Source organism: Antennarius striatus, chromosome 4, assembly GCF_040054535.1.
Source record: "Antennarius striatus isolate MH-2024 chromosome 4, ASM4005453v1, whole genome shotgun sequence".
In the NCBI taxonomy this organism is placed as follows: domain Eukaryota; kingdom Metazoa; phylum Chordata; class Actinopteri; order Lophiiformes; family Antennariidae; genus Antennarius; species Antennarius striatus.
In genome coordinates, this window is record NC_090779.1 from 1,055,391 (window position 1) to 1,082,133 (window position 26,743).

A 26,743-nucleotide genomic window follows, 5' to 3' on the forward strand; every position below is an offset into this window, starting at 1 on the left:
AGATATTTAGAATATAAATCAAATGCTCAATTTGTTCTGTGACTGATCTCGTAAGTCAAACAACACATAACTCAAACCATATTTTCCCTCTTTAAACTAAAGTAATGAAAATCAATTTAATCAAATCCAGCATTGAAAAAAAAGCCCAAAACCCCACAAAGTTCTGAAAACAAAACATATTTATCAACCAATAGACACTCAAACCTTACCTGTGCAAAATAAAACACATGAAAAAGAAGAAATGGGACTGTTTAGACTACAAACCAGACATCCGATGTCAATCTGGATGGGCCAAACCAACATATTACTCTAACAGTGCCAATAGAGGTGAACAACTGGAAACCGTGAAACTTGTGCCCAAGAACAACATGAAGCCATCAGACCTCAACGTGAAACGAGTCCGTTTCACTTCAGTTCTATTTGTCATTGAAAATCAATTCATTTTGCAATAAGACTACAATAAAAATACGATAACCAAGCAAGAAAATTTAAAAGAAAATTGAACGCTAGAGGATTTTATGGGAAATCAAGTGGGAGTTACAGATCATCTACATCACAAGGGATTCTGAGCCAAGAACCCTGAGGAGGACCAGAAACCTAAAATACAAGGGTGTTGACTGATGGTCCATTGCGCAGGTGAGGTGACTCCTCAGCACACATGTAGCTGTTCACTGAATAGAGGTGTGGTTAGTGTCCTTACACAGCGGCAGTAGTACCTGCAGACCTCAGTTCCCAGGATGAAGTCCATCAATGGAGATCTGTAGTTGGACTCTGTCAATTGCATCTTTACGGAGAACTCTTCCATCAAATAATCAATGAATCTGCCATGTTTTCATCAATCAGTCATATCCTTACACTTCTCCACTCTATCTTTTAACATGTCATGAATGTATTTTTCCTGAGGAAGCAGCAAAAGTGAGTCAAAGAGTTGCGTTTGTTACAGTAACCTCGTGTTCTGACTTCAGTTTGACATGAATGTCTTACGAATGACAGCTGCTGTGATCTCGGGTGTTGACAACATAGAACAACTAATTACTGCTGGTGTCATGGTGATGGGCATTATCATTATCATTATCAGTAAATCACACACAAATCAAAGACTCAGTGTTATAACAAGAGCTTTATTCTCTCTAAGAATGTTCATTCAACTACAAATTCATCAAATCCGTGAAGGTCATCACAAAATAAGAGTATGAGCTCCCACACCTCCAAACTGCTTAGAGGGAAAACATAGACATGAGTATATAGCTTATTGTATATACAGTAATCCCTCATTACTCAGTTAATGCGTTCCAGGAACCACCCACAAAAATGGAATTCCGTGATAGATCGACAAACTATTTATTTTATTATTTATGGTAATTTAAATGTTTCTGAACCCCCCCATACTGATATTAAACCACCTTCTATCTATATCACCTATTCCCACACTCTTACAGATTATTTAAAGCACGTTGAAGTGCTAATACACGGAAGTGCGCTATGTTCTGTGAGTCTCGGAACTCAGCGCACGCGCAGGTGCTGTCAGCCAATAGAACGCGTGTACGGTATCACGTGACTACCTACTAAAAATCAGTGATGAGGTGAAGCCGTGCATGTTGAAGCGCGAACAAGCGAGGGATTACGGTATAGCTACCTGATATACAGGAAAGCTACACACGTGAGCTAAGAGGCTCTGTGATGATAGCATTATGGTTTCATCTCCCTGGATCATGCAGGTACACCTGGTTTTAAGGCATGGGAGCTGACACTCTGATTTGTAGAATTTATTCATTCATTTTCTACCCGGTTCTGTCACGGGGAGCTGGAGCCTATACCAGCTGACTGAGGGCATGAGGCAGGGGAAACTCCGGGCGCGACGCCAGTGCACCACAGCCACACAGAGACGCATCTATGAATAGTCGCGGGGCTGAGTACAGTTCCTGACTGCGGATCCACATTAAGCCTGTCTAGGGAAGACAATATGTCCTAAGGGGACTTTAACCACACACTAATCACCATCTGCTCTAGATCGATTGGGCCACACAACTTGTCTTCATTTTTTAGAAATTGGTCTAACAATCAGCAATTTTTCATATTAAAACAACACAGAATATCTGTAATCACAATAACAAAAGTTTAGTGTTACAAAATAATTTGTTGTGTAGCAAGAACGAGAAAAAATACCGTTATATCATGACAGCAATCTTGTTACAGTACTTCCTTCTTATTAAAATGTGAATCTGAGACAATGGTGGCAGTGATCTGAAATCAAACAAGTCAGAATTGTGAAATATGGTAGTTTAGCAGATGCAAACAGACATAAACAGCTTTTATTACATTATCTCTGCTCCATGAACTACTGAACTGTCAAGTTCTGGTGGTTTCTTGAACCGTCGCTGGATGGACATCAGGAGTTTAAGAAAATGGCAGGAACGTCCTGTCTTCCACCAAAGAGTGTGAGAGGTTCCTCAGCTCTCTGGCATGGTAGACTGTCTTGTATCCGAGGACATCAAGAAGCTGCTGACAGGCGGTCTGAGTGTAGACCACCATGTCAAAGGTCAGCTTTACCCTCCAGTTTTCTGCGTTAGCAGCAGAATCCCGAACGGTGGTGAACTTCTGACGAGATGAGAGGTCCCGGCTGCCTCGAGTGTTGTTCAGGATCCAGTCTTCCACACTTTGATCAAGAACCAGATCGAGGAAACTATAGAGCTCTCTGGTCTTCTGGAGGGGAAACCTGGCCAGGTCCTCATACCTGAATGACAAAGAGCTCATTCATTCATTCATTCATTTATTCTAAGTCCTGAAAATGTCAGCGTAGAGATGGGGTAACAGAGTCTCACACATTTCTTTGATTGATTACTAGAGTGTGCTACTATTGATATTGAATATCTCACAAATAGTGTGACAGGTATACTAAAAACCACTTTGGATAACATAGCTCCAATAAAAATGAAAATGAAAAACCAGCAAAGTTCAGCCCCATAGTTTAACTCGTTAGCCCACAAGTACAATCAATGCTCCCCCAGACTGGAGAGAATTTGGGGCGCGATAGAAACTGACATAGCTGCAACCTGGAAAGATAGCTTCATGTCATATGAGTAGGCTATTAATAGAAGTAGAAATACTGACTTCTTATCGGGGCGGCAGCGGCTCAGTGGTAAACCAGGCGGTAGAGCGGGTCGTCCTATGATTTAAGATCGGCGGTTCGATTCCCGCTCCCGCCCCCCCAAAAAATACCCGGAGGTGAGCTGACAGTGGGAGGTGTCAGCTCACCTCCGGAGCACTGCCGAGGCACCCTTGAGCAAGGTGCCATTCCCTTTACAAACTGCTCATTTGAGGTGCACCAAGAAGGAGCTGCTGCCACTCTACCCCCCCTGCATGCCTACAGGCCCCCTTGTGTGTGTGTGATACAGGGGCCTGTACTCACAAATATATATGTATGCATGCGTTTGAATCAGTAGCTAGAGTGTGCGTTCTTAATTTCCCTTCGGGGATCAAAACAGTATATAAAAAATAAAAAAAATAAAAAAATTATCTACATTAATAGAGGAAAATAAGGAACCCAGACTAACTAAGCAACACAACCATTCCTTTGACAGTGATAGCTTCAAGTTCTTTCAGAACCAATTCAAAGTCTTATGGATGAGATCCGTCACATCCTGCCCTGCGTCAATCCCATAGCAGAGGAATGGGTTAAAACTACAAATTATCTGGAGTGCTTTTCGCAAATGGAACAGTCCAATTTAAATTCCCTAATTTCCCCAGCTAAACCCACCACCAGTCGGGTAGACAAAATTCCAACTACGCTTCTTAAAGAGGTATTACCATTAGTAAATAAACCCATATTGTCAATAATCAATTAGTGTTTAAAAATAGGTTATGTGCCACAATCTTGAAGAAACCAAAGCTAGACGTTAGCCTCCTCTCCAACTACAGGCCGATCTCCAACCGGACATTCCTGTATGAGATTCTACAGGACTTAGTGGCCAACAGCTAAAGGGCTATTTATTGGAGAATCATTTGTTAGAGGACTTTCAGGCAGGTTTCAGAACAAACTGCAGTAGTGACTGCACTGCTAGTTACATTTGACCTTTTAATATCATCAGATAAAGGTCTTCTATCTGTTGTAGTTTTATTAGACCGGAGCAGCGTTCAACACTGTTGATCATAGTATTTTTCTCGGGGGGTTGGAAGATGATGTGGGCATTAAAAACTCCACTGGTTTAGGTCATATGTATCCGACCAATTTCAGTTTGTTCATGTTAATAATGAATCTTCAGAACGAGAGACTCTTACGTGTGGAGTACCTCCAGATCTGTTCTGAGGCCTATTCTGTTTAATACGTTGTGTTTAATATGTTACCAATGGTAAATATTGTAAGAAAACATAACATTAATTTTCACTGATACGCAGATGATACCCAATTATATTTGTAATTAAAACATTAAGGATTTCCTTTTTAAAAAGCGCCTGTGAATAATCTGTCCAATAGCAATGCTGGCATAGGCTTCGACTCTAAGGGGAACCGCTCACGTCCTCCATCTGTGTCCAGCCGCTACCATCACTAGCATCTGCAGTTTTACTTTTAGTATTTCTCGTAGCAGCTTTTTAATCACTCTGTTCATCAGCAGCTTCCTCCACATGTTATCAACTAATGGACAAATTCAAAATGCATTATGGTATGTCTGCTCCTGTTCTCTTCGTCTTCTCTTTCTGCCTGTCTCCCACCCCCCTGGTCTCTGTAACTCTGTGTTTTTGTCTCTCCCCCTATTTGTCTCATAGTGTATGACTGGTATCTTTGATGATTACTTGAGTACTTCAAACCAAAGAGAAAGAAGATATGCACTTAAATACGTCTAACAGAAGAAACACAGAACATTTGCCTTGAATAACTTAATTTAGTAATAAATTCAGAAATTTAAATAATTTGAATTGGACTGGACCAAACACATGGTCAATAAATTTAGTGTTTCTTATCTCTGTGTCACGTGTTATAATATCAGTGGCAATTTATATTCACACACGTGTCTGTGAGCTTTGCCTTGTCTGTTGAATTATAACTGCTTGTTTGAACTGAAAGAAGGAATGGACCTAACTTTGTGTCACGTCAGGAAACAGATAAACATTATAGGTTTAAACGCAGGAAGAATCAAAATAGGATTGGTAGATTCTAAAGTTTCTTCTGGGCCGAGCAAAGATGGTGATTTATCTACGCAGGAGGAAAAAGGATGAAGGTTCTTCTGACTGCAGTGCAGAAGACACTTTAAGAAGAATCGCAGCTGATATACTGCTGATATTTTACTGTATTTTTATTCTTTCAGCAGAATTTTAGAATGAATTTCCTGTCTTTGTAGTTTATTCTGGCTGCCATCATTAATTTAATACATTTAATCTGCAAAAACTTCACAAACAATTTAGTTTCTAGCTGCTAAAGGGTGTATACATTTTTTGGGACACCCGAGTGGATGACTCAGTCGATCATCACAAACCAGTCAGGACCAAGTTCCTTATTTAAGGATGATGGGTCAGAGCAGCCATGCTTACTTTGTCTCCTGTGAGCATAACCCCCGTCCTTCTCACCTGAGCAGAAGATACCGTCCTCTGAGCCAGGAAGGTCTGGACAGGCCTGTGGACACGGACCTCAGGAAGTCCTCACAAACCGTGTTGATCTGACCAAGGTCCAGGTTGTGGGGCCGACGTCCTGTCGCTCTCCAAAGACGCCACAGCCGGTAAGTGTCTCGAAAGGTCTCAATGCGAGAAGCCAGGATGCCCCGCGGATCTCGAACGAGCTGGACCACCTAATGGGGCATCAGAAATATACTGGTTACCATGGTACACACATCTCTGAATACTTACAATACAATAGTTACAACAGTTACAATAGTTACAATAGTTACAACAGTTACAATAGTTACAATAGTTACAACAGTTACAATAGTTACAATAGTTACAATAGTTACAATAGTTACAATAGTTACAATAGTTACAATAGTTACAATAGTTACAATAGTTACAATAGTTACAATAGCACTGCACAGGTGGAATAATGGGAAAAGTACACTTCAAACATATCAGCCAATCAGTGCATCACTAACATACAACAAGAATATAGTTGTAATGATCTTCCTCAACAACTACACCTGATACTTGAATTACTGCTGACACATAATCTACATCTGGTACTTAAGTGTCCCAAATTCTGCTTTCTTTAAGTCATGTCATTCAGCTGCCAGATGTCCAACTACACCGTATTGGAGATGTCTTGCCCCAAACTCATCCGTGGTCTCAATATCTTCGATTGAATATTGATAAAATCGCTTCCAGTCCAGACACTTCGTTCAAATGGGCGTGGCTCTGAGCTCCCTCCATCAGCACCTTCACATGCGTTTTGTTCACATCAGTACATGAGTACATGCGCCTACGGTCCGCTCGTACTCACCATAGTCTGGAACCTTTTGAACTTTCAGTAACTTTGTTACTACATATTCCACTTCTATTTCTCTGATGTTTGTCACTCGTCTTTCATGACATACTGTTTTTATTCCCCTTCAGTCAGCTGAAGGTGACTCGTGGCTCATTGTGTGAACATGAGACGGCTGATAGAACTGAAACCGGCCGAGTAAAAAACACAGTGACTACAAATGGGACAGAAATGAGTGGAGACCACACTAATGATTGCAAACAGTAAGGAAATTAACTGTGTGTACATTTTAATCCTCTTATTTACTCTCTATTATATTTATTACAATTTCTTTTAGTCTTTCATTCTTAAACTCTCCTTATTCTGACATTGGCTGAGGTTCTTGTCTGGAGCAGAACAACTATTACAAAAACAGATTCCCCTCTTGGGATCAATAAAGTATGTATCAATATAGCACTTTACTCATACTCATGAGCAACTGTAAAAAATGTGCTGTGTGTGTGTGTGTGTGTGTGTGTGTGTGTGTGTGTGTGTGTGTGTGTGTGTGTGTGTGTGTGTGTGTGTGTGTGTGTGTGTGTGTGTGTGTGTGTGTGTGTGTGTGTGTGTGTTGTGTGTGAGAACATTTGCATGGCAGAATGGCAGCCAATGTGGGCTACTGGGGTACCAGTGTCTCCTGCCTCTATGAAGGTCACAGCTTTACAAATCTTCTCATGATAGTGTCGAGCCTTTAGGATTTTATACTGCAGATTTGCCAAATTTTTAAATGAAGATCTAAATCCAAACCTAAGCACGTTGTGAAAAAACACGTCCATTCTAAATGACATGATGTACTTTACATTTTTCTGACAAGATTCTGATACCTAACCAACATCTGCTACTCAAACTAAATGTTTTATTTCAATTAAATTTGGTTCTCATCATCACACAGTGTTTAAAGTAACGTCTAATGTTTACCCCAAAGGGAGCTAATGGGTGCTAGGAATGAACCCACATGTTGTGTCTGACTTAGACTTAGAACAACCCTCCCACTACGGTGACAAAGTCCTGGGAAAGGCTCCAGCCCCCCGTAGGATTAGTGCTTGCAGAAAATACATGAATAGGTGAACTGTTCCTTTATTTAGTCATTATACATCCAGTATTGATCTGAAGGACAAACAGTGTGACACTAACAGATGTTGTATGAACGGAACCAGAACTCAGTATTATCTCTACCTTCAGGTTGAGCTTTGGGTCTTCAATCAGCGCTCTGAGGTCACTGACTTGGGGTATCCGGACAGTCTTGATGGCTGTGTGGCGCTTTGCTCTACAGGCATCGATGGCCAATGACACGTTGAGAGGCCCACACCTCCTCACACACTCCCCCTCATCAGCCAGCACCAAGCTCTGGCCTTCTGGGCCCAAAGCCGCCTCACACGCCGGAGGGGAGCACAGAGACCGACCTACGGAACACACAGAAGCACAACCAGGACAGCTATGGGAGTGACGGCTGGATGTGGTGCTGGGGGGTCTCTTACTAGCTCCTCTTCTGAACAGCTTGTCGGTGGAGTGGTTGGCGGGACGGGGTCTGATGTAACTCTCCAGACTGTTGAGGCGACAGTGGTACAGGGACCGCAGCAGGTCTCTGGCGGCCCCCAGCATCACCCTCCTCTCAGCCATGTTACGGCTCTGCGCCAGGCGGGGGAGCAGCGCCAGCTGGACGTGGTACAGAGGCTCGAACAGGTAGAACACCTGGGACAGGAGAACACGCTCAGCCTCGATAAGTCAGTGCTGCAGCCTTCACTGCTCAAACCTCTACCAGCAGAAACTCTGGGTAATTTAACATCTTTTTGGAAACCTGGTGTTTTTGGACACATTTGATCATGTCCAAAACCTTGAAGGTATTTTACTGCTCTCAGGTAAATTTAAATGAGTCACATGAACAGCATTTGGCTTTACTTGACATAAAACCAGATGTAGTGTCCTGGTTGTTCAGGTGGGTCGAGGTCTACTGCAGCGTCCCAACATTCGACCTCACGAGCGCTTCATGTTTAAAAACTTCAGCTGTAACTTTGTCTTTTTATTGCAAACTACATAATTTATTATCAGCAAGACATTTGCTTATATTTATTGGAGTAGGTTGACTTTGTTTCTCATAGTGGACTAATCTGAGCACACTGTCCCAAAAGACACATGTGGACAAAGTTGTTGGTACCTGGAACAAAAACACCACAACGGTCACAGGAACTTCAAACTGAGAAAATAATTTTAAAAAATGTAAATGTAAACACTGAGAATCAGACATACCAACACCACATCCAGCCGTCAACATTATTGTTGGTTTTTCTTTTACTGAGAGAGATGTTTTAATATATTAACTATTTCTGCCTGTTTCCCCTTGAGGACCAATAATGTTTAAACGGAATTTAAACGTCCTGAAGGACCAACAAGGGCAGAGGTCGTGTCAAAGTTTGGTTAAACTGTGATTTCAGGATTGAAACTGTCATTTGATCTTCTTCTTCTTCTCCTCTGGGCTTTTCCCTTCAGGGGTCTCCACAGCCAATCAGTGTCCTCCATCTAACCCTGTCTTCTCATCCTCTTCTCTCACACCAACTACCTTCATGTCCTCTTTCACTACATCCATAAACCTCCTCTTTGGTCTTCCTCTAGGCCTCCTGCCTGGCAGTTCAGAACTCAGCATCCTTCTACCAATATATTCACTATCTCTCCTCTGGACATGTCCAAACCATCTCAGTCTGGCCTCTCTGACTTTATCTCCAGAACCTCTAACATGTGCTGTCCCTCTGATGTACTCATTCCTGATCCTATCCATCCTGGTCACTCCCAGAGAGAACCTCAGCATCTTCATCTCTGCTACCTCCAGCTCTGTCTCCTGTCTTTTCCTCAGGGACAATTGGATATTCCTCTGATATTACCCCAGACCCAAATCAACGTGGACTGTCATCACGTTCCAGTGACTCGTTTACTCTGAGGCGTGTTCAGGTCTAGTATGAATGAAGCTGAGGGGAACAAATCAACCAAACGTCTAAATTAGGGCAGCAGGAGTTTCTCTCAGGGGAGGGTGAGATCTCCCCCCATAAAACCGTGAGTCATGATTGTTGTTCACAGGGGAGTGGTCAATAAAAGCCCCACGGTAGGGTAATAAATGTCAGCTTTACACTGACAGGTTCATAAATCCCAGGCTAGGGCGGGGCTAACTGGGGCTAGCCAATCAGAACTGTTCTCTGGACAGACGTCTGAACCAGGCAGATGTGACCCATTCTGACCTCGGGGTGCTGGTTGAACAGCTGACCCACAAACGAGGATCCGCTCCGTGTCGTGGCCAGAATGATGATGTGGGTTCTCTTCTGGGCGTGATGGGATGGGGCGGCGGCGGAGGAAAACGGGGGGGTGTTGGTGAGGATCTCATCGCAACCTTGTTCCGAGACTGTCCCCTGACCCAACCGGGTCAAATCTCTCACGGTGCAGTTGGCGGGGTGACCCGCGGGGGCCAGGCCCACCGAGCACAGCAGGCTGACGGGTTTGGGGGAGAAGGTGCGGATGGCGGTGTACTGGATGGCTATGGAGGCTAACGCCAGCAGCACCACGGACTTCCAGGAGCACTGCATGGTGGCTGGACAGACGCATCAGAGGTCCCTGAAGCAGAAGGACGGGGGCGGGGGGACATGAGGACCACAGGGTTATCACTCTGGACTGATATTCATTATTGAAAATCAACTCATCATCTCTTATCAATACCAATGAGCAGTTCAGCTGTCAGAGCGGGGGGGGGGCGATGAGCTCCAGAGGTGTAAACGTCTACAGGTGACCGACGGGACCGACTTTAGTGGAAACGTCACATGATGAACTATATGTCTGAAGATTAAAATACACGTTACATCAGCGCCCCCCGACCCCCCCGACCCCCCCGCCCGCTATTTGTCAGACCTGAAGGAGCTTCTTAGAGGAGGGGAGACCTGAAGTAGAGTTCATTCTGTTCCTGGTTCACCTCCACCTGAAAACACGTCTGTCTGTCCGTCAGTCTCCCCAGGACAGACCGTCTCCATCCGTTCAGCATCCCGGAGGTTTCGGTCATCTCTCGGTTCTCTCTCCGTACCGATAGGTGAGGACTGTAACGGATCCTAACGGACCCTAACGGACGCTAACGGACCCTAACGGACCCTAACGGATCCTAACGGACCCTAACGGACCCTAACGGATCCTAACGGACCCTAACGGATCCTAACGGATCCTAACGGACCCTAACGGATCCTAACGGACCCTAACGGATCCTAACGGATCCTAACGGATCCTAACGGATCCTAACGGACCCTAACGGATCCTAACGGACCCTAACGGACCCTAACGGACCCTAACGGACCCTAACGGACCCTAACGGACCCTAACGGACTGTAACGGACCCTAACGGTAACGGAACCTGCTCCCGTCACCCCCCCAGCCCCCACCGGCCCGCTGCATCCCTGTTACCGTTATTTCCCCGGATCCTGGCGGTGCGTTCGCATCCTCTCGTCGACGGGAGGGGGGGCGCGATCCATCGGTGTGACACCCCCCGGACAGGACAGGACGCTGCGGGCACCAGAGTCACGTCAGCATCCGTCCGGGAGCCCCCCAGCCCCGGACATCACGTCAACAGGCGGACAGCGGCCCGTCTTCACCGCCACGGACTGCTCTCCTCTCTGCCCCCCACCCCCCGGTGTGTGCATGTCAATCACACGGGGCCCCCACCACCGCTGTGTGAGGCGTCCCTCAAACAGGATGTGACGTTTCAGCCTCTGACAGGTCTGACCGCTCCAGACCGCTGCGTCTCTACATCAGCACCCCCAGCAGGGGCGCGCCTAGACCAGCACCGGGGGGGGGGGGCTGACGCAGGGGGGACACACATCACTGTTTTACCCTTCACTGACAGAGAACAGGGCTGGAGGGGCTTTAGTGACCATCAGGAGGAACCCTGGACCGAATCTCTGGGATCACCAGCGCCCCCTACCCTGAGGCAGGAGAACTGCGAGCCGCACCCACTGCCTTTTCCCAGCGTTAATAGTACAGAGAGATAGCACTACGGTCTCACTGCTCAGCTACCAGCACAGCTAGTCGAGCCATTGATCAATCCATTGATCAATCCATTGATCAATCCATTGATCAATCCATTGATCAATCCATTGATCAATCCATTGATCAATCCATTGATCAATCCATGATGAGGCTCGGCTGGCTGGTGTCTCACCACAGGTCTCTGATCAGGATTTCAGTGGTAAATGTGGAAATTCAGCCATTTGGAGTAAAAACAACCCAAAATTGGTGACGTTAAATGATTTTATATTATATTATATTATATAATATAATACACATCACTGGATAAATATAATCTGTTTCTTCCATTTTCCTTTCTTTCATGCTTTTCTCCCCTGAGCACACGTCAGGGGAGAAAATGAGATGATGACCTTGACCTTGAGAAAACTAGGTCAAGGTCAAATTTTCACTCTCATACCTTTATGGTACACACCTCTTAAACCTGATGAGATATAATCAGGAAACAAAAAGCAACATTTTCAGGACGCAGAGGCACAAACATGTGCAGGTCAGGGTAAACGGTCCATTTTGGGGGTTGTCGCAGGATGTTACAGTCTCTGCCTTGTTTTCCTTGTAATTACTCCCACTTGGTGCAATCCTCAGAAAACATGGCATTTCTTTTCATTGTTACGCTGATGACGCTCAGATCCATGTCCCTTCTGATAAGTCAGACTTCTACAGTCTTACACCACTCCTAGAGTGTTTACGTGACATTTGAACCTGGATGTCACTTAATTTTCTCAATTTTAATGAAAAAAAGGCTGAAATCATGGTTTTTGGTAGCACTTCTGAAACCCCCGTAGTTGATCTTGATTGGTTGACACAATACGACCACACAGTTGTGAACAACTGGGGGGTAAAAGTGGATAAGGACCTTAGATTTTACAGCCAGATTAAAGCAGTGGTGAAGTCAAGTTTTGTCCAGTTGAGGCAGTTGGCAAAAATTGGAGCAATTTTACAGAAAACAAATTTGGGACAGTAGTCCACGCCTTTGTGACCACTCTGCTGGATTACTGTAACAGACTTATGTGGGGGTTAGAAGGTCCGTCATCGCCCGCCTTCAACTTGTTCAGAATGCTGCTGCACGTCTTTTAACAGGAACGAGAAATTATGAGCACATTTCATCATTTATCTATTATATATTATTATTTATTCATTTATTTGTTCATATATTTGTTCATTTGTGTCTGAAGGTACTGTGAATTCAAGATGCCATTTGTTGTGCATAATTTTGTAGAGATTGTTTTGTTGGTTTTCATTTCAGTGTATTTGTGGCTGTAACCAGAAATGTATGTGGAACTATCAATCAAACAATGGAATACAATGTCAATGATCAAAATAGTTTCAATGGAGCTTCATCAAAATCACAACTTTAATAGAAATGTAATACAAGGCATTAAAGATCACTCTTGTTTTCTCTTCTTCTCTGTCTAATATTGAAGCCATCACTGTGAACCAACGGATTCATATTAGCAGGAAAGAAGAATAAAAGCAACAAAAAGGAAGCAGGAAGACAGGAAAAAAGTATGACATAATCGTATCAAAGTACTAATTTAAAAAATCTACTTAAAATGAATAATAATAATAATAATAATAATAATAATATTACAACATGGACTGTAATATAATTCTTTAAACATGTGTTCCAGCTGACTGAAATAAGGTTTATTAATATTATATACCATTAATGTTAAAATTTGGAAAAATGAAGATGAGTTCAGCGAAAGTGAAAAATATATCAATGTATATCTTTCTGGCAGTCTGAGGTTGACATAAAATTGTTGGGGATATGTCAACAGTGGAAAACATGATTTTTAAAAAAAAATGTATTAAAACATTTGTCCTGGCAGCACACTATGAGCAGCAGAAACATGTTTGTTGGAACTTACTTAATGCATCTGTTGCCGAAAATGCGCCTCATTGATATAAATTATTTATATGTGATCCCTCACTTGTTGGAAACTATATGGTGATAAACTCTGTTTCATTGCTGAGGTGTCTGATATGCCAAATTTACTTTTCACATGAGTGCTGACTCAAATGTTTGACTGTGGAACCAATCAAAGATCTCCTGCTCATTCCGTTGTCGCCACCTGATGTTAGCTCTGGTCCTCTCCATGGCCTGCTCTACAGCAGCTGTGGCTGAGCCAAACCCTGCTGCTTGATGCTCCTCCACAAACTGTTCCAGCTGGCGTAGGAACAAGCAGACAGGTCAGGCAAAAGCCATTGTGAGTTAACCATGACTTGTCTGAAGAGTGCATACCTGCTGGAGTTCAGCGGGAGTGGAGAACCTTGTTGTTACCTCACTTATCAGAGAGGCAAAGGAAAAAGAGCCCACACCATATCTGCACAAACACAAGTAACAAGATCAGCTGACTGGAGTGTAGCTTTAGCATGTTGTGTTCACATATTATGTGAGTAAGGATTTCTTCTTTATGAAAAACAGGTTTTTTCAGGTCTCTACATATACATAGTGGTCCTCCCTAACCCGACCAACTCCTAGAATCTGGAAAACAAACACTTCCTGCATTAACAGATATGTTTAAAAAAATTAAAAATCCACAGCGATTACGCTCCGATTCATGACAGCGCCGTGTGTGATGTCACACCCGGCATGACTGACAGAGTGATTGACTAACTGAGTCATATTGATTGATTGACATGTCCCCCCGGATAAGGGCGTGGAGTTCATGTTCAGGCTAAATTATCAGTGTGTGGAAATGACCTGGATCTGAGCTACACACTGAAAGTTCCTCACAAGCTATTGAAGTCAGCTAGCATTTGGCTAACTAGATAGCACCACTTCAATCAGTTATTTACAGTTTCATATGAGTCTGAGTAAAGTTCTATATTGATACATCCGTCCTCCTCTTCACTGTGATGCAGGTTTGTGGACGGAGATAAAGTAAGGACTTCGTGCAACAGCGAACACTTCAATATACTTCACAAATGCAAGAAAAAACCTGAGTCTTACTTCTCTGGGAGCATCCCATGTTTCATTATACTGCGTTAGCTTAGCTCCCCGGTGTTGTTAGGTATCTCTCATTGTCCGTGACGATTGTCGGGAAACACTTTTAATCCTGTCTGTAAACAACTGTTATCTCCACTGATATCTATCCCTTTATGGCAACTGTGTTTTTCTCCAAAGAAATCCCCTGCGTTTACCAGCCAATCTCATCGTATTTACACAATGAGACTTGAGTTATATGACTGAGAAAACAGCTCCACTCTTAGCGCAGAGAAATCAACAGTTATATCATGGAAAACAAGAGTGAAAAATGAGAAAAATAAGAGCGAAATACATAGTGATGAAGTTACTGAAAGCTAAAAAAGTTCCAGACTATGATGATCGGTCGGTAAAGGGCATGTTCACATGGTGCAAACAAAATGTATGGGAACCCGAGAGGGGATGCGGGTGTTAATAGATGGGGCTCAGAGCCACTCCCATTAACATGAAACATTTGGGGCGGAAGTGATTTCATCAATATTCAATCAAAGATATTGAGGACCACGGATCAGTTTGGAGCAAGACGTTTCCAATATATTGAAGTTGGACATCAGGCAGCTGAATGACATGAATTTAAAAAGCTTAGGATGGGACCTTTAATATTGACAAAACAAAAGACAAGTGTACGTTTAGGAGCACTTATCAGTGACAGTTGAATTTGAAGCCACTGGGCTTGACCTTAGGGTCTCAGTGAGTTTCACCTCTCATCAATTGTACCTGGCTGGTGGAGAAAACCAAACTCTTCCGAGGTCGTTTACACCTCAGGTCACACTAACAGTTGGTCAAAAGCACTATCAAGTGTTTTAATCCCTCAAGATTAAATTGGTAGGATTTTTTATTAGTAACAGTTGTTTTTGGATAAAAGGCTTTTTTTGGGGGGGGAACATTAGGGTTTGCTTACATTGATGTGTTCCGTGACAGAAATTTTTATTTTCATGGAGATCTATTGAAAATGGATAAAGACTTTGGCGTTTTCCTGGGGGGTCACTGTGACATAGCACTGGGTGCACTGGAGTCCAAAGTGCAACCAAGTGAAATGTTTCAGTTGTTGATCTAGAGAAAATCCACCGTGATCATCATCAATACTGTAGCTGGATTAATGTACGTAACATGTACTTAACACTAGATTACCATGAAGCAGGCGTTTGGCTTTTGTAGGTCCGTTCCCCACAACGTAGCCAACTGGAAAGATGCTAATGTCAATGGTCAGTCCTTTGCCTAGCAAAAACTGACCTGTATGCTCGCTTGTATTTTTATTGTGTAGTACTCACTGTGAAAACATGTATTCCCAATTCTTTCTGACAAAGTCCCAGGCCAGAGAGTGTCCCACTCTGTTGCTGGCGACAGACGTAATGACTGAGGTGGCATCCTGCTTACGTATCAGAGTCGAGTTCAGGCTGTAAGACAGATACCTGTGAGAAGGAAGAGACAGGTGAAGCACTTTCTTGCTAGGTGAGTCTCATCTAAAGCTGCTTATCTGTCTTTTGGATCTCGGCTTATGATGGAGACTATCCGAGCCAGCTACTGGTGAACGGTGGGGTACACCCTGTATGAGACACCAGCTCACTGTGGGGCGACACAAAAGTCAAACAACGACGCGCTCACACTCATACCTGTGAATAATTTAGACTGATTTATCTTAGGCCATGTTCACGCGTATCCAGGTATTTCTACAATTTCATATATTTTCCTACAGTTACGCCTTTTGTCCAAACGACAACATGTATCTGTGACAAAATGAACGTTCTGTGCATGTGGACGGCTGTAACCACAGTTTTCGGTCTTGAAACATCTCGCCTGCAACGAAAACTGCTGTGTCGTCATGTGTGTGTGACCCGTGTTTACATGTACTAACAGCATGGAGGTCATTAAAACTGTTGGTGGCAACAGTTCTCCAGGTGTTTTTATCCATCTTGTCGGAAGCCCAGGTGCTGTTCACATTGAGCAGATGAAGGTCGGGTACTTTCCTACAGATAAAGGTTCCACGTCGAAGACATGTTGAGAAACATGGTTGACACTTGAATACTTGCTATTTTTTCTTTATTAGAGTCATAAAGTTTACATACTGTATATATTGCCCCATCTCTGTTTTTGTTGCTTTTGTTTTTCTTTTGTTGCAAATCCAGCTGGGGGGATAGTCCTCATCTAGTTGTCCGTGAAACCCTTTTTTATGTACAATGACCATAAAATTCATTCATTCACATTCCTTGCTAGTTTTGGTTGAGACCAGCACGCACTGCCAGCTGGTGGGAGAAGTTTAAAATGGGATTCATCCTCCAGGAGGAAAGGCGTGAGGATTTCTACACGTCCCGGTCCTCTCTCCTGTCATTGCTGGAGTTGTTCTGTTCATAAATGTGTTGATCAACGCTCTTCTGCAGTTATGTGTGGGCAGAGATTTTTAAGAAAACAATGCTGTGTGGATGCAATTTTTAACCGGCTGCATCCAGCTACGTGTGGACATGGCCTGAGCTGCATGGTTCTGGAGACGGGAGGAAGCCAGAGAACCCACATGGACAAGGGGAGAACATACAAACACAGTTCAGATTAGACGCAGACAAACAGAGACTCTGAGATCAGATGAAAGGATGAACTTTTGACATGACATTACCCTCCGTGACATTACCCTCCGTGACATTACCCTCCGTGACATTACCCTCCGTGACATTACCCTCCGTGACATTACCCTCCGTGACATTACCCTCCGTGACATTACCCTCCGTGACATTACCCTCCGTGACATTACCCTCCGTGCGTCTCTGAAGGACTGAAGGCTGCTCACCTTTCCAGCAGCGGTATCTTCAGAGTACAAGCTAGAGCAGACATGAGCCGTTTGGTCTCACTAGCTCCTGTAGCGTTCTTGAACTGTGACCAGCCAAAGTCCCACTCTGCCTCGTCACCTGCAGCCATTGCACTGCAGTACACAGGTGAACGCAGGTTGGGATGGATCCTGAATGTAACAGAACACCTGAGTTAACGGTGGAACTGGAGGAGGGGGTTGGGTGACGTATTCATAGGACTAACATGTTGTGCTGCGGGTTGGTCATCCATTGTTGGAACCAGGTGGAGGTCAGGTCCAGGCACTCTGTTACTCCAGTGGTACAGGCCACACGGAGAGCATTCACCTGGTTCAACCTGCATGAAACAAACCATAATAATATAACACGAAAATTTGCACTTATATTTATTTGTTGTGGTATCTTTATGTTTAGGGTTATAAGTGTAATGAGAGTTTATTTCTTTTTATAAGTGCACCCATCTCTGTGGTGACACATTCTCACTGTTTCGGTTTACACCGAGGAGGTGAAATAAAGCAGAAACGTGGGGAAATGTTGTTTATTCCTACTACAACTACTAATAATAATGGTAACAATCTATAATTATATAATAATAATCTAATAATCTGATTTTAGTACATTGTAATCTATTATATTTATTACTATTATTATTGTTATTATACAATCCTAATTTATGTCGTTATCAGCTGAGTCATTTATTAATTATCTCTACTCAATATTCTGGAAGAAATGAGAGTCTCACTCTACAGATATATGATCTCAACATATAACCTTTTGTTACTTTGTTAAATTTTTGTGTCTGAGAAACCAATTGTCTCTGCCCATCAATTAAAACATCTGATTTTTGGAATGTTTTTTCCTACATGAAAATTTGGGGAAAAAAATTAAAATTGAATGGGGGTCCAGAATAAAAAGATAGGTAGACCGTGTGTGTGTGTGTGTGTGTGTGTGTGTGTGTGTGTGTGTGTGTGTGTGTGTGTGTGTGTGTGTGTGTGTGTGCGTACTCACTGGTCAGTGTGTTTGTCAAGAGCATGGGTCCAGTTTGAAGTCATACTCTTGAAATGCAGGAAAAGTGGAGTAACTGTCTTCTTCATGTAATCCTACAATTCCAGAGAGGTGAGTCCAGAATGCTTCTATGTCATATAGGTACTGCTTTACCTTCTAATAACTACTACCAATGACTTGTAGTAGTGCGTAAATAATAACACCTGCATAGGCTGGTAGACTTTGGTCCGGTCAAGCATGAGGTAGTAATAGTGTAGATTGTCTAGAGCCGACTGCCAGGGCATGTATTCAGTCTCCAGAGACAGATAGGATGTGGTCCTCAGAGCCAGAGTAGTGGAGATCATCTGAGCCCTACAGAGACATGTTTGACAGTATTTTATTCATTTGTACTCAGCTGGACTCATACGAGACCAGGTGAAGGCATACCTGGCCAGATTGAAAGCATCATCTATCAGCTGAGCTCTGTTTATTAGAGGTAAAACCTGCACAGCAGAGAGAAATAGTCATCATTAGATATGGATAATAACTAAAGAACAAATAAACAGTAAAAAAAAATCACTGAGTGGGTACCTGGTGCTCTGAGTGAAGCTGGGAGAGGAGACGTTCCCAGTTTCCAAGGTCATAGTTCACCCGGTAAAAACCAGTTACATTAATGTTTGCCAGAAGCCAAGAAGCACCAGCCTTCATCTCCAGGTTCACCTCTAACACAAAAGAGTGAAAGATGATCAATAATGCTAATGATTAATGAGGCTGATTAAAAAAAATAACCTGAGAAAAAGTCCTGTTTATGTTAATCGACGTTAAATGTTAGTGGGATTACTGGGGCACACCTTTCTTCTCCATCAGCCACCAGATGTCTGTTTGAACCGCATCAGACTTCATCCACCTGACAGGAATCAGCCACTCGTAACTAGTGGAAAGGATGTATGATCAAAGGTTCAGTACACTAAGAAGTAGCAGTGCAGTGATTGTGTCTTCACAGTGAGGTCAGGTGAACTAGCTGACTCTACCAGTCATCTCTGGAGGTTCAAAATGAAACATCATTCTGAGGAGGATGGGAAATATCTCAATGCAGTTTGTGAATCCTTTAATCCACACAATAACCCTCCTGAAGCCCATAGATGGAACTTTAGGTTTTTTTCATTATGAAAGCTTCGTGGTATAATCTTAACTGAAAAGCTCACATTATTGAACAAGGCAGTCAGACTGTGGGGGGGGGGGGGGACTGACTGTTATTTGTGCATATGCACCAAATATCAGTTCAGAGTATTCGGCCTTCTTGGGGTCCCTAAATGGGGTCCTTGGAGGGATCCCTGCAGGGGACTCCATTGTTCTCCTGGGGGACTTCAATGCACACGTCGACAATGATGGAGACACTTGGAGGGGCGTGATTGGGAGGAATGGCCTCCCTAATCTGAACCCGAGCGGTGTTATGTTGTTGGACTTCTGTGCTAGTCACGGATTGTTCATAACTAACACCATGTTCCAACACAAGGATGCTCATAAGTGTACCTGGAACCAGAGCACCCTGGGTCGGAGATCAATGATCGATCTTGTGATCGTATCATCTGACCTTCGACCGTGTGTTTTGGACACTCGGGTGAAGAGAGGGGCAGAGCTGTCAACTGATCACCACCTGGTGGTGAGTTGGGTCCGCTGGCGGAGGAAACCTTTGGATAGACCTGGTAAGCCCAAACGAGTAGTGCGGGTGAACTGGGAACGTCTGGAGGAGGACTCAGTTCGCGAGGCCTTCAATTCGCACCTCCAAAGGAGCTTCTCGTGCATCCTTGTGGAGGCTGGGGGCATTGAACCTGAATGGTCGATGTTCAAAGCTTCCATTACTGAAGCTGCAGCTGAGAGCTGTGGTCTCAAGGTCTTGGGTGCCTCAAAGGGCGGTAACCCTTGAACACCGTGGTGGACCCCGGTGGTCAGGGAAGCCGTCCGACTGAAGAAGGAGGCCTTCAGGGGCATGTTGTCCCTGGGGACTCCTGAAGCAGTTGCAGGGTACCGACAGGCCAAAAGGACTGCAGCCTCGGCTGTGATGGAGGCAAAACAGAGGGTGTGGGAGGAGTTCGGAGAGGCCATGGAGAAGGACTATCGGACGGCACCAAAGTTGTTCTGGTGGACTGTCCGACACCTCAGGAGGGGGAAACGGGGGACCATCCAAGCTGTATACAGCAAAGATGGGACACTGTTGACTTCGACTGAGGAGGTTGTCGGTCGGTGGAAGGAACACTTTGACAAGCTCCTGAATCCAACTACGCCAGCTGACCCGTCCTCTGTTGCAGAGGCAGAGCTGGAGGATGATGGGGGATCAGAGTCAATCTCTCGGGGCGAAGTCACCGAGGTAGTTAAACAACTTCACGGTGGCAAAGCCCCGGGTGTTGATGAGATTTGCCCGGAAATGCTGAAGGCTCTGGATGTTGAGGGGCTGTCGTGGATGACACGCCTCTTTAACATTGCGTGGAAGTCTGGGACAGTGCCGAAAGAGTGGCCGACTAGGTCGGTGGTTCCTCTTTTTAAAAAGGGGGACCAGAGGGTGTGTGCCAACTACTGGGGCATCACACTCCTCAGCCTCCCTGGGAAAGTTTACTCCAAGGTGCTGGAAAGGAGGGTCCAGCCGATTGTCGAGCCTCAGATTGAGGAGGAACAATGTGGGTTCCGTCCTGGTTGTGGAACAACGGACCAGCTTTTTACTCTCACAGGGATCCTAGAGGGGGCTTGGGAGTATGCCCATCCAGTCTACATGTGTTTTGTGGACTTGGAGAAGGCGTACGGGTCTCCAGGGATATACTGTGGGAAGTACTGCGGGAGTATGGGGTGAGGGGGCCTCTCCTCAGGGCCATCCAATCCCTGTACGCCCAAAGTGAGAGCTGCGTTCGGGTTCTCAGCAGTAAGTCGGACTTGTTCCGAGTAGCTGTTGGCCTTCGCCAGGGCTGCGCTTTATCACCAATTCTGTTTGTGATTTTCATGGACAGGATATCGAGGCGTAGTCGTGGTGAGGAGGCTTTACAGTTTGGTGGCCTGAGGATTGCAGCGCTGCTTTTTGCAGATGATGTGGTCCTGTGTGTGTCATCAGCCTGTGACCTGCAGCGCTCACTGGTCCGGTTTGCAGCCGAGTGTGAAGCAGCGGGGATGAGGATTAGCACCTCCAAATCTGAGGCCATGGTCCTCAGCAGGAAACCGGTGGACTGCCTTCTCCGAGTGGGGAATGAGGTCCTTCCACAAGTGAAGGAGTTTAAGTATCTTGGGGTCCTGTTCACGAGTGAGGGAACAATGGAGCGTGAGATTGGACGGAGAATTGGGGCAGCAGGAGCGGTATTGCAGTCGCTTTACCACACTGTTGTCACAAAGAGGGAGCTAAGCCGAGAGGCAAAGCTCTCCATCTACCGTTCAATCTTCGTTCCTACCCTCACCTGTGGTCATGAGCGATGGGTCATGACCGAAAGAACGAGATCGCGGATACAAGCGGCTGAAATGGGCTTTATCAGGCGGATAGCTGGTGTCTCCCTTAGAGATAAGTGTGAGAAACACTGCTCTTTGCGAGGGGCTCAGTGTAGAGCCGCTGCTCCTTCGTGTGGAAAGGAGTCAGTTGAGGTGGTTTGGGCATCTGGTGCGGATGCCTCCGGGACTCCTCCCTAGTGAGGTGTTTCTGGCACGTCCAGCCGGGAGGAGACCTCGGGGCAGACCCAGGACCAGGTGGAGGGATTATATCTCAACACTGGCCTGGGAACGCCTTGGGATCCCCCAGCCAGAGCTGGTGGATGTGGCCGGGGAAAGGGAAGTTTGGGGCTCCCTGTTGAAGCTGCTGCCCCCGCAACCCGACTACAGATAAGCGGTGGAAGATGGATGGATGGCAGTCAGACTAAAACATCCCATGACACCCCTGAATTCAACATTTAACTCTGACCTACATATTTTTGTGCCTCTGGCTTCCTGAAAATGTTGCTTTTTGTTTTTTGAGATGTGTAGCTAGAAAGGTATACAGTGCGCTGTCGATCCTCGTGGTTAATGAACCAGGAACCACACGCGATTGAAAAAATTTTGAATCGCTGACAGTCATGATACATCATCACTTTGAAGTGGGATGTAATAAATAATCCCAACATCCTAACCCCAACAACTCCGTATTCTCCGCCCTTGTCCATGTATGTCTTGTTCCAGTAACCCATTTCTCATCAGATTGCCCTGGTTCCCTAGCAACTGACCCTTGTTGACCCGGGCGACGTCTGAGCCAGTATGACTCTGTCATTATTGTGCTCACTCATATCTGAGGTAGGCTGGTATGGCCTAAGTATCCTCACTGGATGTGACCGAGGTTCGAAACCACATCCTCTTGCATTTGAGTAAATTGACAGGCTATTGCTTACCCTGACGTGAATTCAAACCAGGACCTCCTGCATTCAAGTCAGTTGGCTTACTCACTGTACTATCCAGCTGCTATATAGTGTATGCAGTATATAGCAGCTGGATAGTAGAGTTCATTTTACTTGTAGAAAGTAGTGCATCCCTGGGATGCGCTTTAACAAAAATGTGTGCATCCCAACATGATGTTTATGCATCCCAAAAGTAATAACAGAATATATGGTAGACGCATAAGCCTGATTTGATTTTTGCCAATAGTACAATAGAAAAACTAAACAAATTGTTAATGTTAATGATTTTATTAATAAAGATGTCATAACTGTTTGAGTAAAAAGAAAAAAAGTAAAATTACATATTATTATCAAAATGTTAAAGCCTGGTAGTCATTCTTAAACAGTTTCAGAACTAAAGATCAGTAATTTTCTTTTCCTTTAATTCATATATTCTCCTGTGGACACTGCACTAAGCTGACAGAACCTTCACACACACACATTTTTGCTAAGCTGCATTTTGTCTTGGGTGCTGACATTTAGCTATGTTATGCCCATGGAAACAATTGTGTACATTACGGTACAAATGTTCAGATTGTAGCTGGTTTCCGCTTGGCTTTTTCTGCATCTTCTTTCATAGTGTCCACAGTAAAATCTGTCTTTCTTCTCATTAACTTTTGATTGTTTTTTATTCCTCCTCTGAAAGCTGCCACCTTACCGTGGTGGTGGAGTTTGAGTGCCTGAATGATCCCAGGAGCTTCGTTGGCAGGGGCTTTATGCTCCTGCTCGGGTCTCCCTTGGCAACAGGTTCTGGGTGATGGGCAAGAAATAGAGCAGTACAAAAACCCCTATGATGACAGAAAAATCAAGGACCGTGACGTCGCCCGGCATGTCGCAACTGGGGCCCCACCCTGGAGCCAGGCCCGGGGTTGGGGCTCATATGCGAGTGCCTGGTGGCTGGACCTCTGCCCACGGGGCCCGGCCGGGCTAAGCTCGAAGGGACAACGTGGGCCCAACCTCCGGTGGACTCACCACCTGCCGAGAGGGGTACTGTGTGGATTGGGTGGCAATCATCAGCATGGGGCTTGACGACCCAATCCCCAGACAAAGTCTAGCTCTAGGGACATGGAATGTCACCTCACTGGAGGGAAAGGAGCCAGAGCTTGTGAGGGAGGTTGAGAGGCACAGACTAGATATAGTCGTGCTCACGTCCACCCACAGCTTGGGCTCTGGAACCCAAACCCTTGAGAGGGGCTAGACTCTCCACTTTTCTGGTGTTGTCCAAGGTGAGAGGCGGAGGGCTGGTGTGGACTTGCTTGTGGCCCCATAGCTCAGCCGTCATATGTTGGAGTTCACCCCGGAGAACGAGAGGGTTGCGTCCCTGCGCCTCCGGGTTGGGGACAGGTGTCTCACTGTTATTCCGGCCTATGAGCCAAATGGCAGTGCAGAATACCCGGCCTTCTTGGAGTCCCTGGGAGGGGTACTGGATAGTGCTCCGACTGGGGACTCCATTGTTCTCCTTGGGGACTTCAACGCTCATGTGGGCAATAACAGTGAGACCTGGAAAGGGGTGATTGGGTCGAACGGCCTCCCTGATCTGAACACGAGCGGTGTTCTGTTATTGGACTTCTGTGCCAGTCAGTTTGTCCATAACGAACACCTTCTTCAGCCACAGGGATGTCCATAAGTGCACATGCCCACCAGGACACCCTAGGCCAGAGGTCGATGATTGACTTTGTTGTCGTATCATCAGACCTCCGGCCGCGTGTGTTGGACACTCGGGTGAAGAGAGGGGCAGAGCTGTTCACCACTTGGTGGTGAGCTGGATCTGCTGGTAGAGCAGGAGGCCGGACAGACTCGGCAGGCCCAAACATGTTTTGAGGGTCTGCTGGGAATGTCTGGCAGAAACCTCTGTCAGTCAGGTCGTCAATTTCTAGGCGCAGCCAGGATCTGGAGGGAGTCCGGTTAGGGGACCAAAGGATTTCAGCTCTGCTTTTTGCAGACGATGTTGTCCTGTTGGCCTCATCAAACCTGGACGTTCGGCCTGCACTGGGACGGTTTGCAGCTGAGTTTGACGTGAGTGGGATGAGGATCAGCACCTCTAAATCCGAGGCCATGGTTCTCGACCGGAAAAGGGTGGTGTGCCCTCTTCAGGTCAGTGGAGAAACTTTTCCCCAAGTGGAGGAGTTTAAGTATCTTGGGTTCTTGTTCACGAGTGAGGGAAGGATCGAACACGAGATTGACAAACGGATCGGTGCAGCTTCTGCAGTGATGCAGTCGCTGTAGGTCTGTGGTGGTGAAGAAGGAGTTGAGTCTTAAGACGAAGCTCTGGATTTACTGGTCAATCTACGTTCCTACTCTCACCTACGGTCATGAGCTTTGGGTCATGACCGAAAGGACAAGATCCCAGATAGAAGCGGCTGAAATTAGTTTCCTCCGTAGAGTGGGGGGGGGGGGCACCCTTAGAGATAGGATAAGGAGCTCAGTCACCAGGGAGGAGCTCGGAGTTGAGCCGCTGCACCTCCACCTCCAGCGGAGTCACCTCAGCTGGCTCCGCTGGTCTTCCTCGAGGTCTCCTCCTACTGGGAGGAGACCTCGAGGAAGACCTAGGACACGCTGGAGGGACGATGTCTCTCAGCTGGCCTGGGAAAGCCTCAGGCTCCCCCCGGAGGAGCTGGAGGAGGTGTCTGGGGAGAGGGAAGTATGTGCATCCCTGCTGAGACTGTTGCCCCCGCGACCCGGCCCCGGATAAGCGGTTGATGATGGATGATGGATGGATGTTTTTTATTCAGGAAAGCACTCTTTGTCACTTCCTCCAAGTTTTACGCTTTCGGAGGCATGGTGACTAACTACTCACTCTCTCAGTGCAGCGTGTAAAATGAGCAGACGTCGTGTTGTCGTTTGGTCGATTTTATCCATTCATTCATTCATTGTCACAGCCACTACATCTGCTGTCACAGGGAGCTGGAGTCTAACCCAGCTGACTGAAGGGCGCGGCAGAAACTCCTGGCACAACGCCTGTGCACCATGAAGACACAAAAGACACACACTCATGCACACTCACACACTACGGGCAATTTAGAAAGACCAATTAAACTTAAGCGCATGTTTCTGGAGGTGGGAGCAAGCCAGAGAACCCAGGCAGACACAGGGAGAACATGCAAACTCATGGGGACGCAAACCTGCAACTGCCTTGCAGTGCAGCGACAGCGCTACCCACTGCGCCGCTGTGCCACCCCTGGTCGATTTTAATAAGGCTGAATCACGCAGATTAGTCTCGTGATAAGAAACTCGTGCGAGATCAAAGGACAATGGCAATTTCTGAGTTCAAAATAATTATGAATATTTTTGTTGAATGGGAGCACATTTAAAACTTGCGTCCAACGATCTGACGATCGTGTGTTCCTGTAACCCTGATTTATATACAGTATACATACATACACACACACAAACACATACACAGGGATATAATATGGCATGGGCCAACACTTGGTCAGCGTTCAGGCATATAAAGTTATTAAATAGATGAGATAACCAAGCAGATCACAAGTTGACAATTTAGTGTGATATTGGTGTGTTCAGCAGCAGTTTTCTGTGAAACTCCAGAAACACACAAGAATCTGATTTTAACTGATATTTTATCTGTAATATGGTCAAAAACATCTAAATATTATTATGGAGGCCAACGGTTTAGTCAATGTAATTCTGTCTAATAGAAAGGAAATGAATTCACTCATGGAAACATTAAGGACAATATAATCCTGACATGTTCTGTACTGTCAGATTTGTAATGCTTACTTGTAAGGTGATTCCACGGGGATTTTAGACTCTGTGTCCAACAGAAAGTGCTTTTGGGACACCTGTCCTGTGGCAGTATCTATGGTAACCACAGGGAACCCCATTTGGAGCACCCAGTGGTTCATGATGTCATGAACTGAAGAAGGAAGTGAAACATGATTGGACGTCACTGCCTGTTGGTGAACGACACAGAGTACATTTCAATATTGAACCAGTAGCCAGATGTTCTTATTAGACCCTAAAATACATAAGTATGTCAAAATCAGGGCCACAACAGGAATCACTTCGAAAGAAAAATGGGTGGCTTCAGTGCTTC

General features: G+C 45.3%; 2 protein-coding genes across 4 annotated transcripts in view; both read right to left on the reverse strand.

The window, feature by feature from the left end:
• Positions 1–1,155: 1,155 nt before the first annotated feature.
• Positions 1,156–11,075, reverse strand: LOC137594228 (carbohydrate sulfotransferase 1-like). Of its 2 annotated transcripts, XM_068313573.1 has the most exons (6): positions 10,868–11,075; positions 9,667–10,036; positions 7,918–8,131; positions 7,616–7,842; positions 5,563–5,780; positions 1,156–2,734 (listed from the first exon to the last, which is right to left on the reverse strand). In XM_068313573.1, exons 2-6 carry the CDS (start codon positions 10,006–10,008, stop codon positions 2,398–2,400), a joined length of 1,338 nt encoding a protein of 445 aa, XP_068169674.1. In that variant the 5' UTR covers positions 10,009–10,036; positions 10,868–11,075; the 3' UTR covers positions 1,156–2,397. The 2 variants fall into 2 exon arrangements, with proteins under 2 accessions (XP_068169674.1, XP_068169673.1); XM_068313572.1 differs by having other exon boundaries at positions 7,616–8,131.
• Positions 11,076–12,659: 1,584 nt separating this feature from the next.
• The window catches only part of LOC137594189 (aminopeptidase N-like), a 37,258-nt gene continuing 23,174 nt past the window's right edge, over positions 12,660–26,743 (reverse strand). For both annotated transcript variants that reach the window (XM_068313516.1, XM_068313515.1), the window contains 11 exons: positions 26,428–26,600; positions 19,105–19,184; positions 18,845–18,975; positions 18,701–18,756; positions 18,478–18,625; positions 18,278–18,369; positions 17,496–17,606; positions 17,254–17,421; positions 15,746–15,886; positions 13,731–13,812; positions 12,660–13,655 (listed from right to left, as the gene is read on the reverse strand). In XM_068313516.1, the coding sequence (XP_068169617.1) occupies positions 13,488–13,655; positions 13,731–13,812; positions 15,746–15,886; positions 17,254–17,421; positions 17,496–17,606; positions 18,278–18,369; positions 18,478–18,625; positions 18,701–18,756; positions 18,845–18,975; positions 19,105–19,184; positions 26,428–26,600 (1,350 nt within the window). In that variant the 3' untranslated portion in view covers positions 12,660–13,487. The remainder of the gene's footprint in view (positions 13,656–13,730; positions 13,813–15,745; positions 15,887–17,253; positions 17,422–17,495; positions 17,607–18,277; positions 18,370–18,477; positions 18,626–18,700; positions 18,757–18,844; positions 18,976–19,104; positions 19,185–26,427; positions 26,601–26,743) is intronic.

Coding starts and splice junctions, on each gene's coding strand:
- LOC137594228 (XM_068313572.1), bottom strand. CDS start 10,008: ATGCAGTGCTCCTGGAAGTCCGTGGTGCTGCTGGCGTTAGCCTCCATA. Junction 5,781..7,615: donor ACCCAAAGCTCAACCTGAAG/GTAGAGATAATA, acceptor ATGCCCCATTAG/GTGGTCCAGCTCGTTCGAGA. Junction 2,735..5,562: donor GGACGGTATCTTCTGCTCAG/GTGAGAAGGACG, acceptor TTTGTCATTCAG/GTATGAGGACCTGGCCAGGT.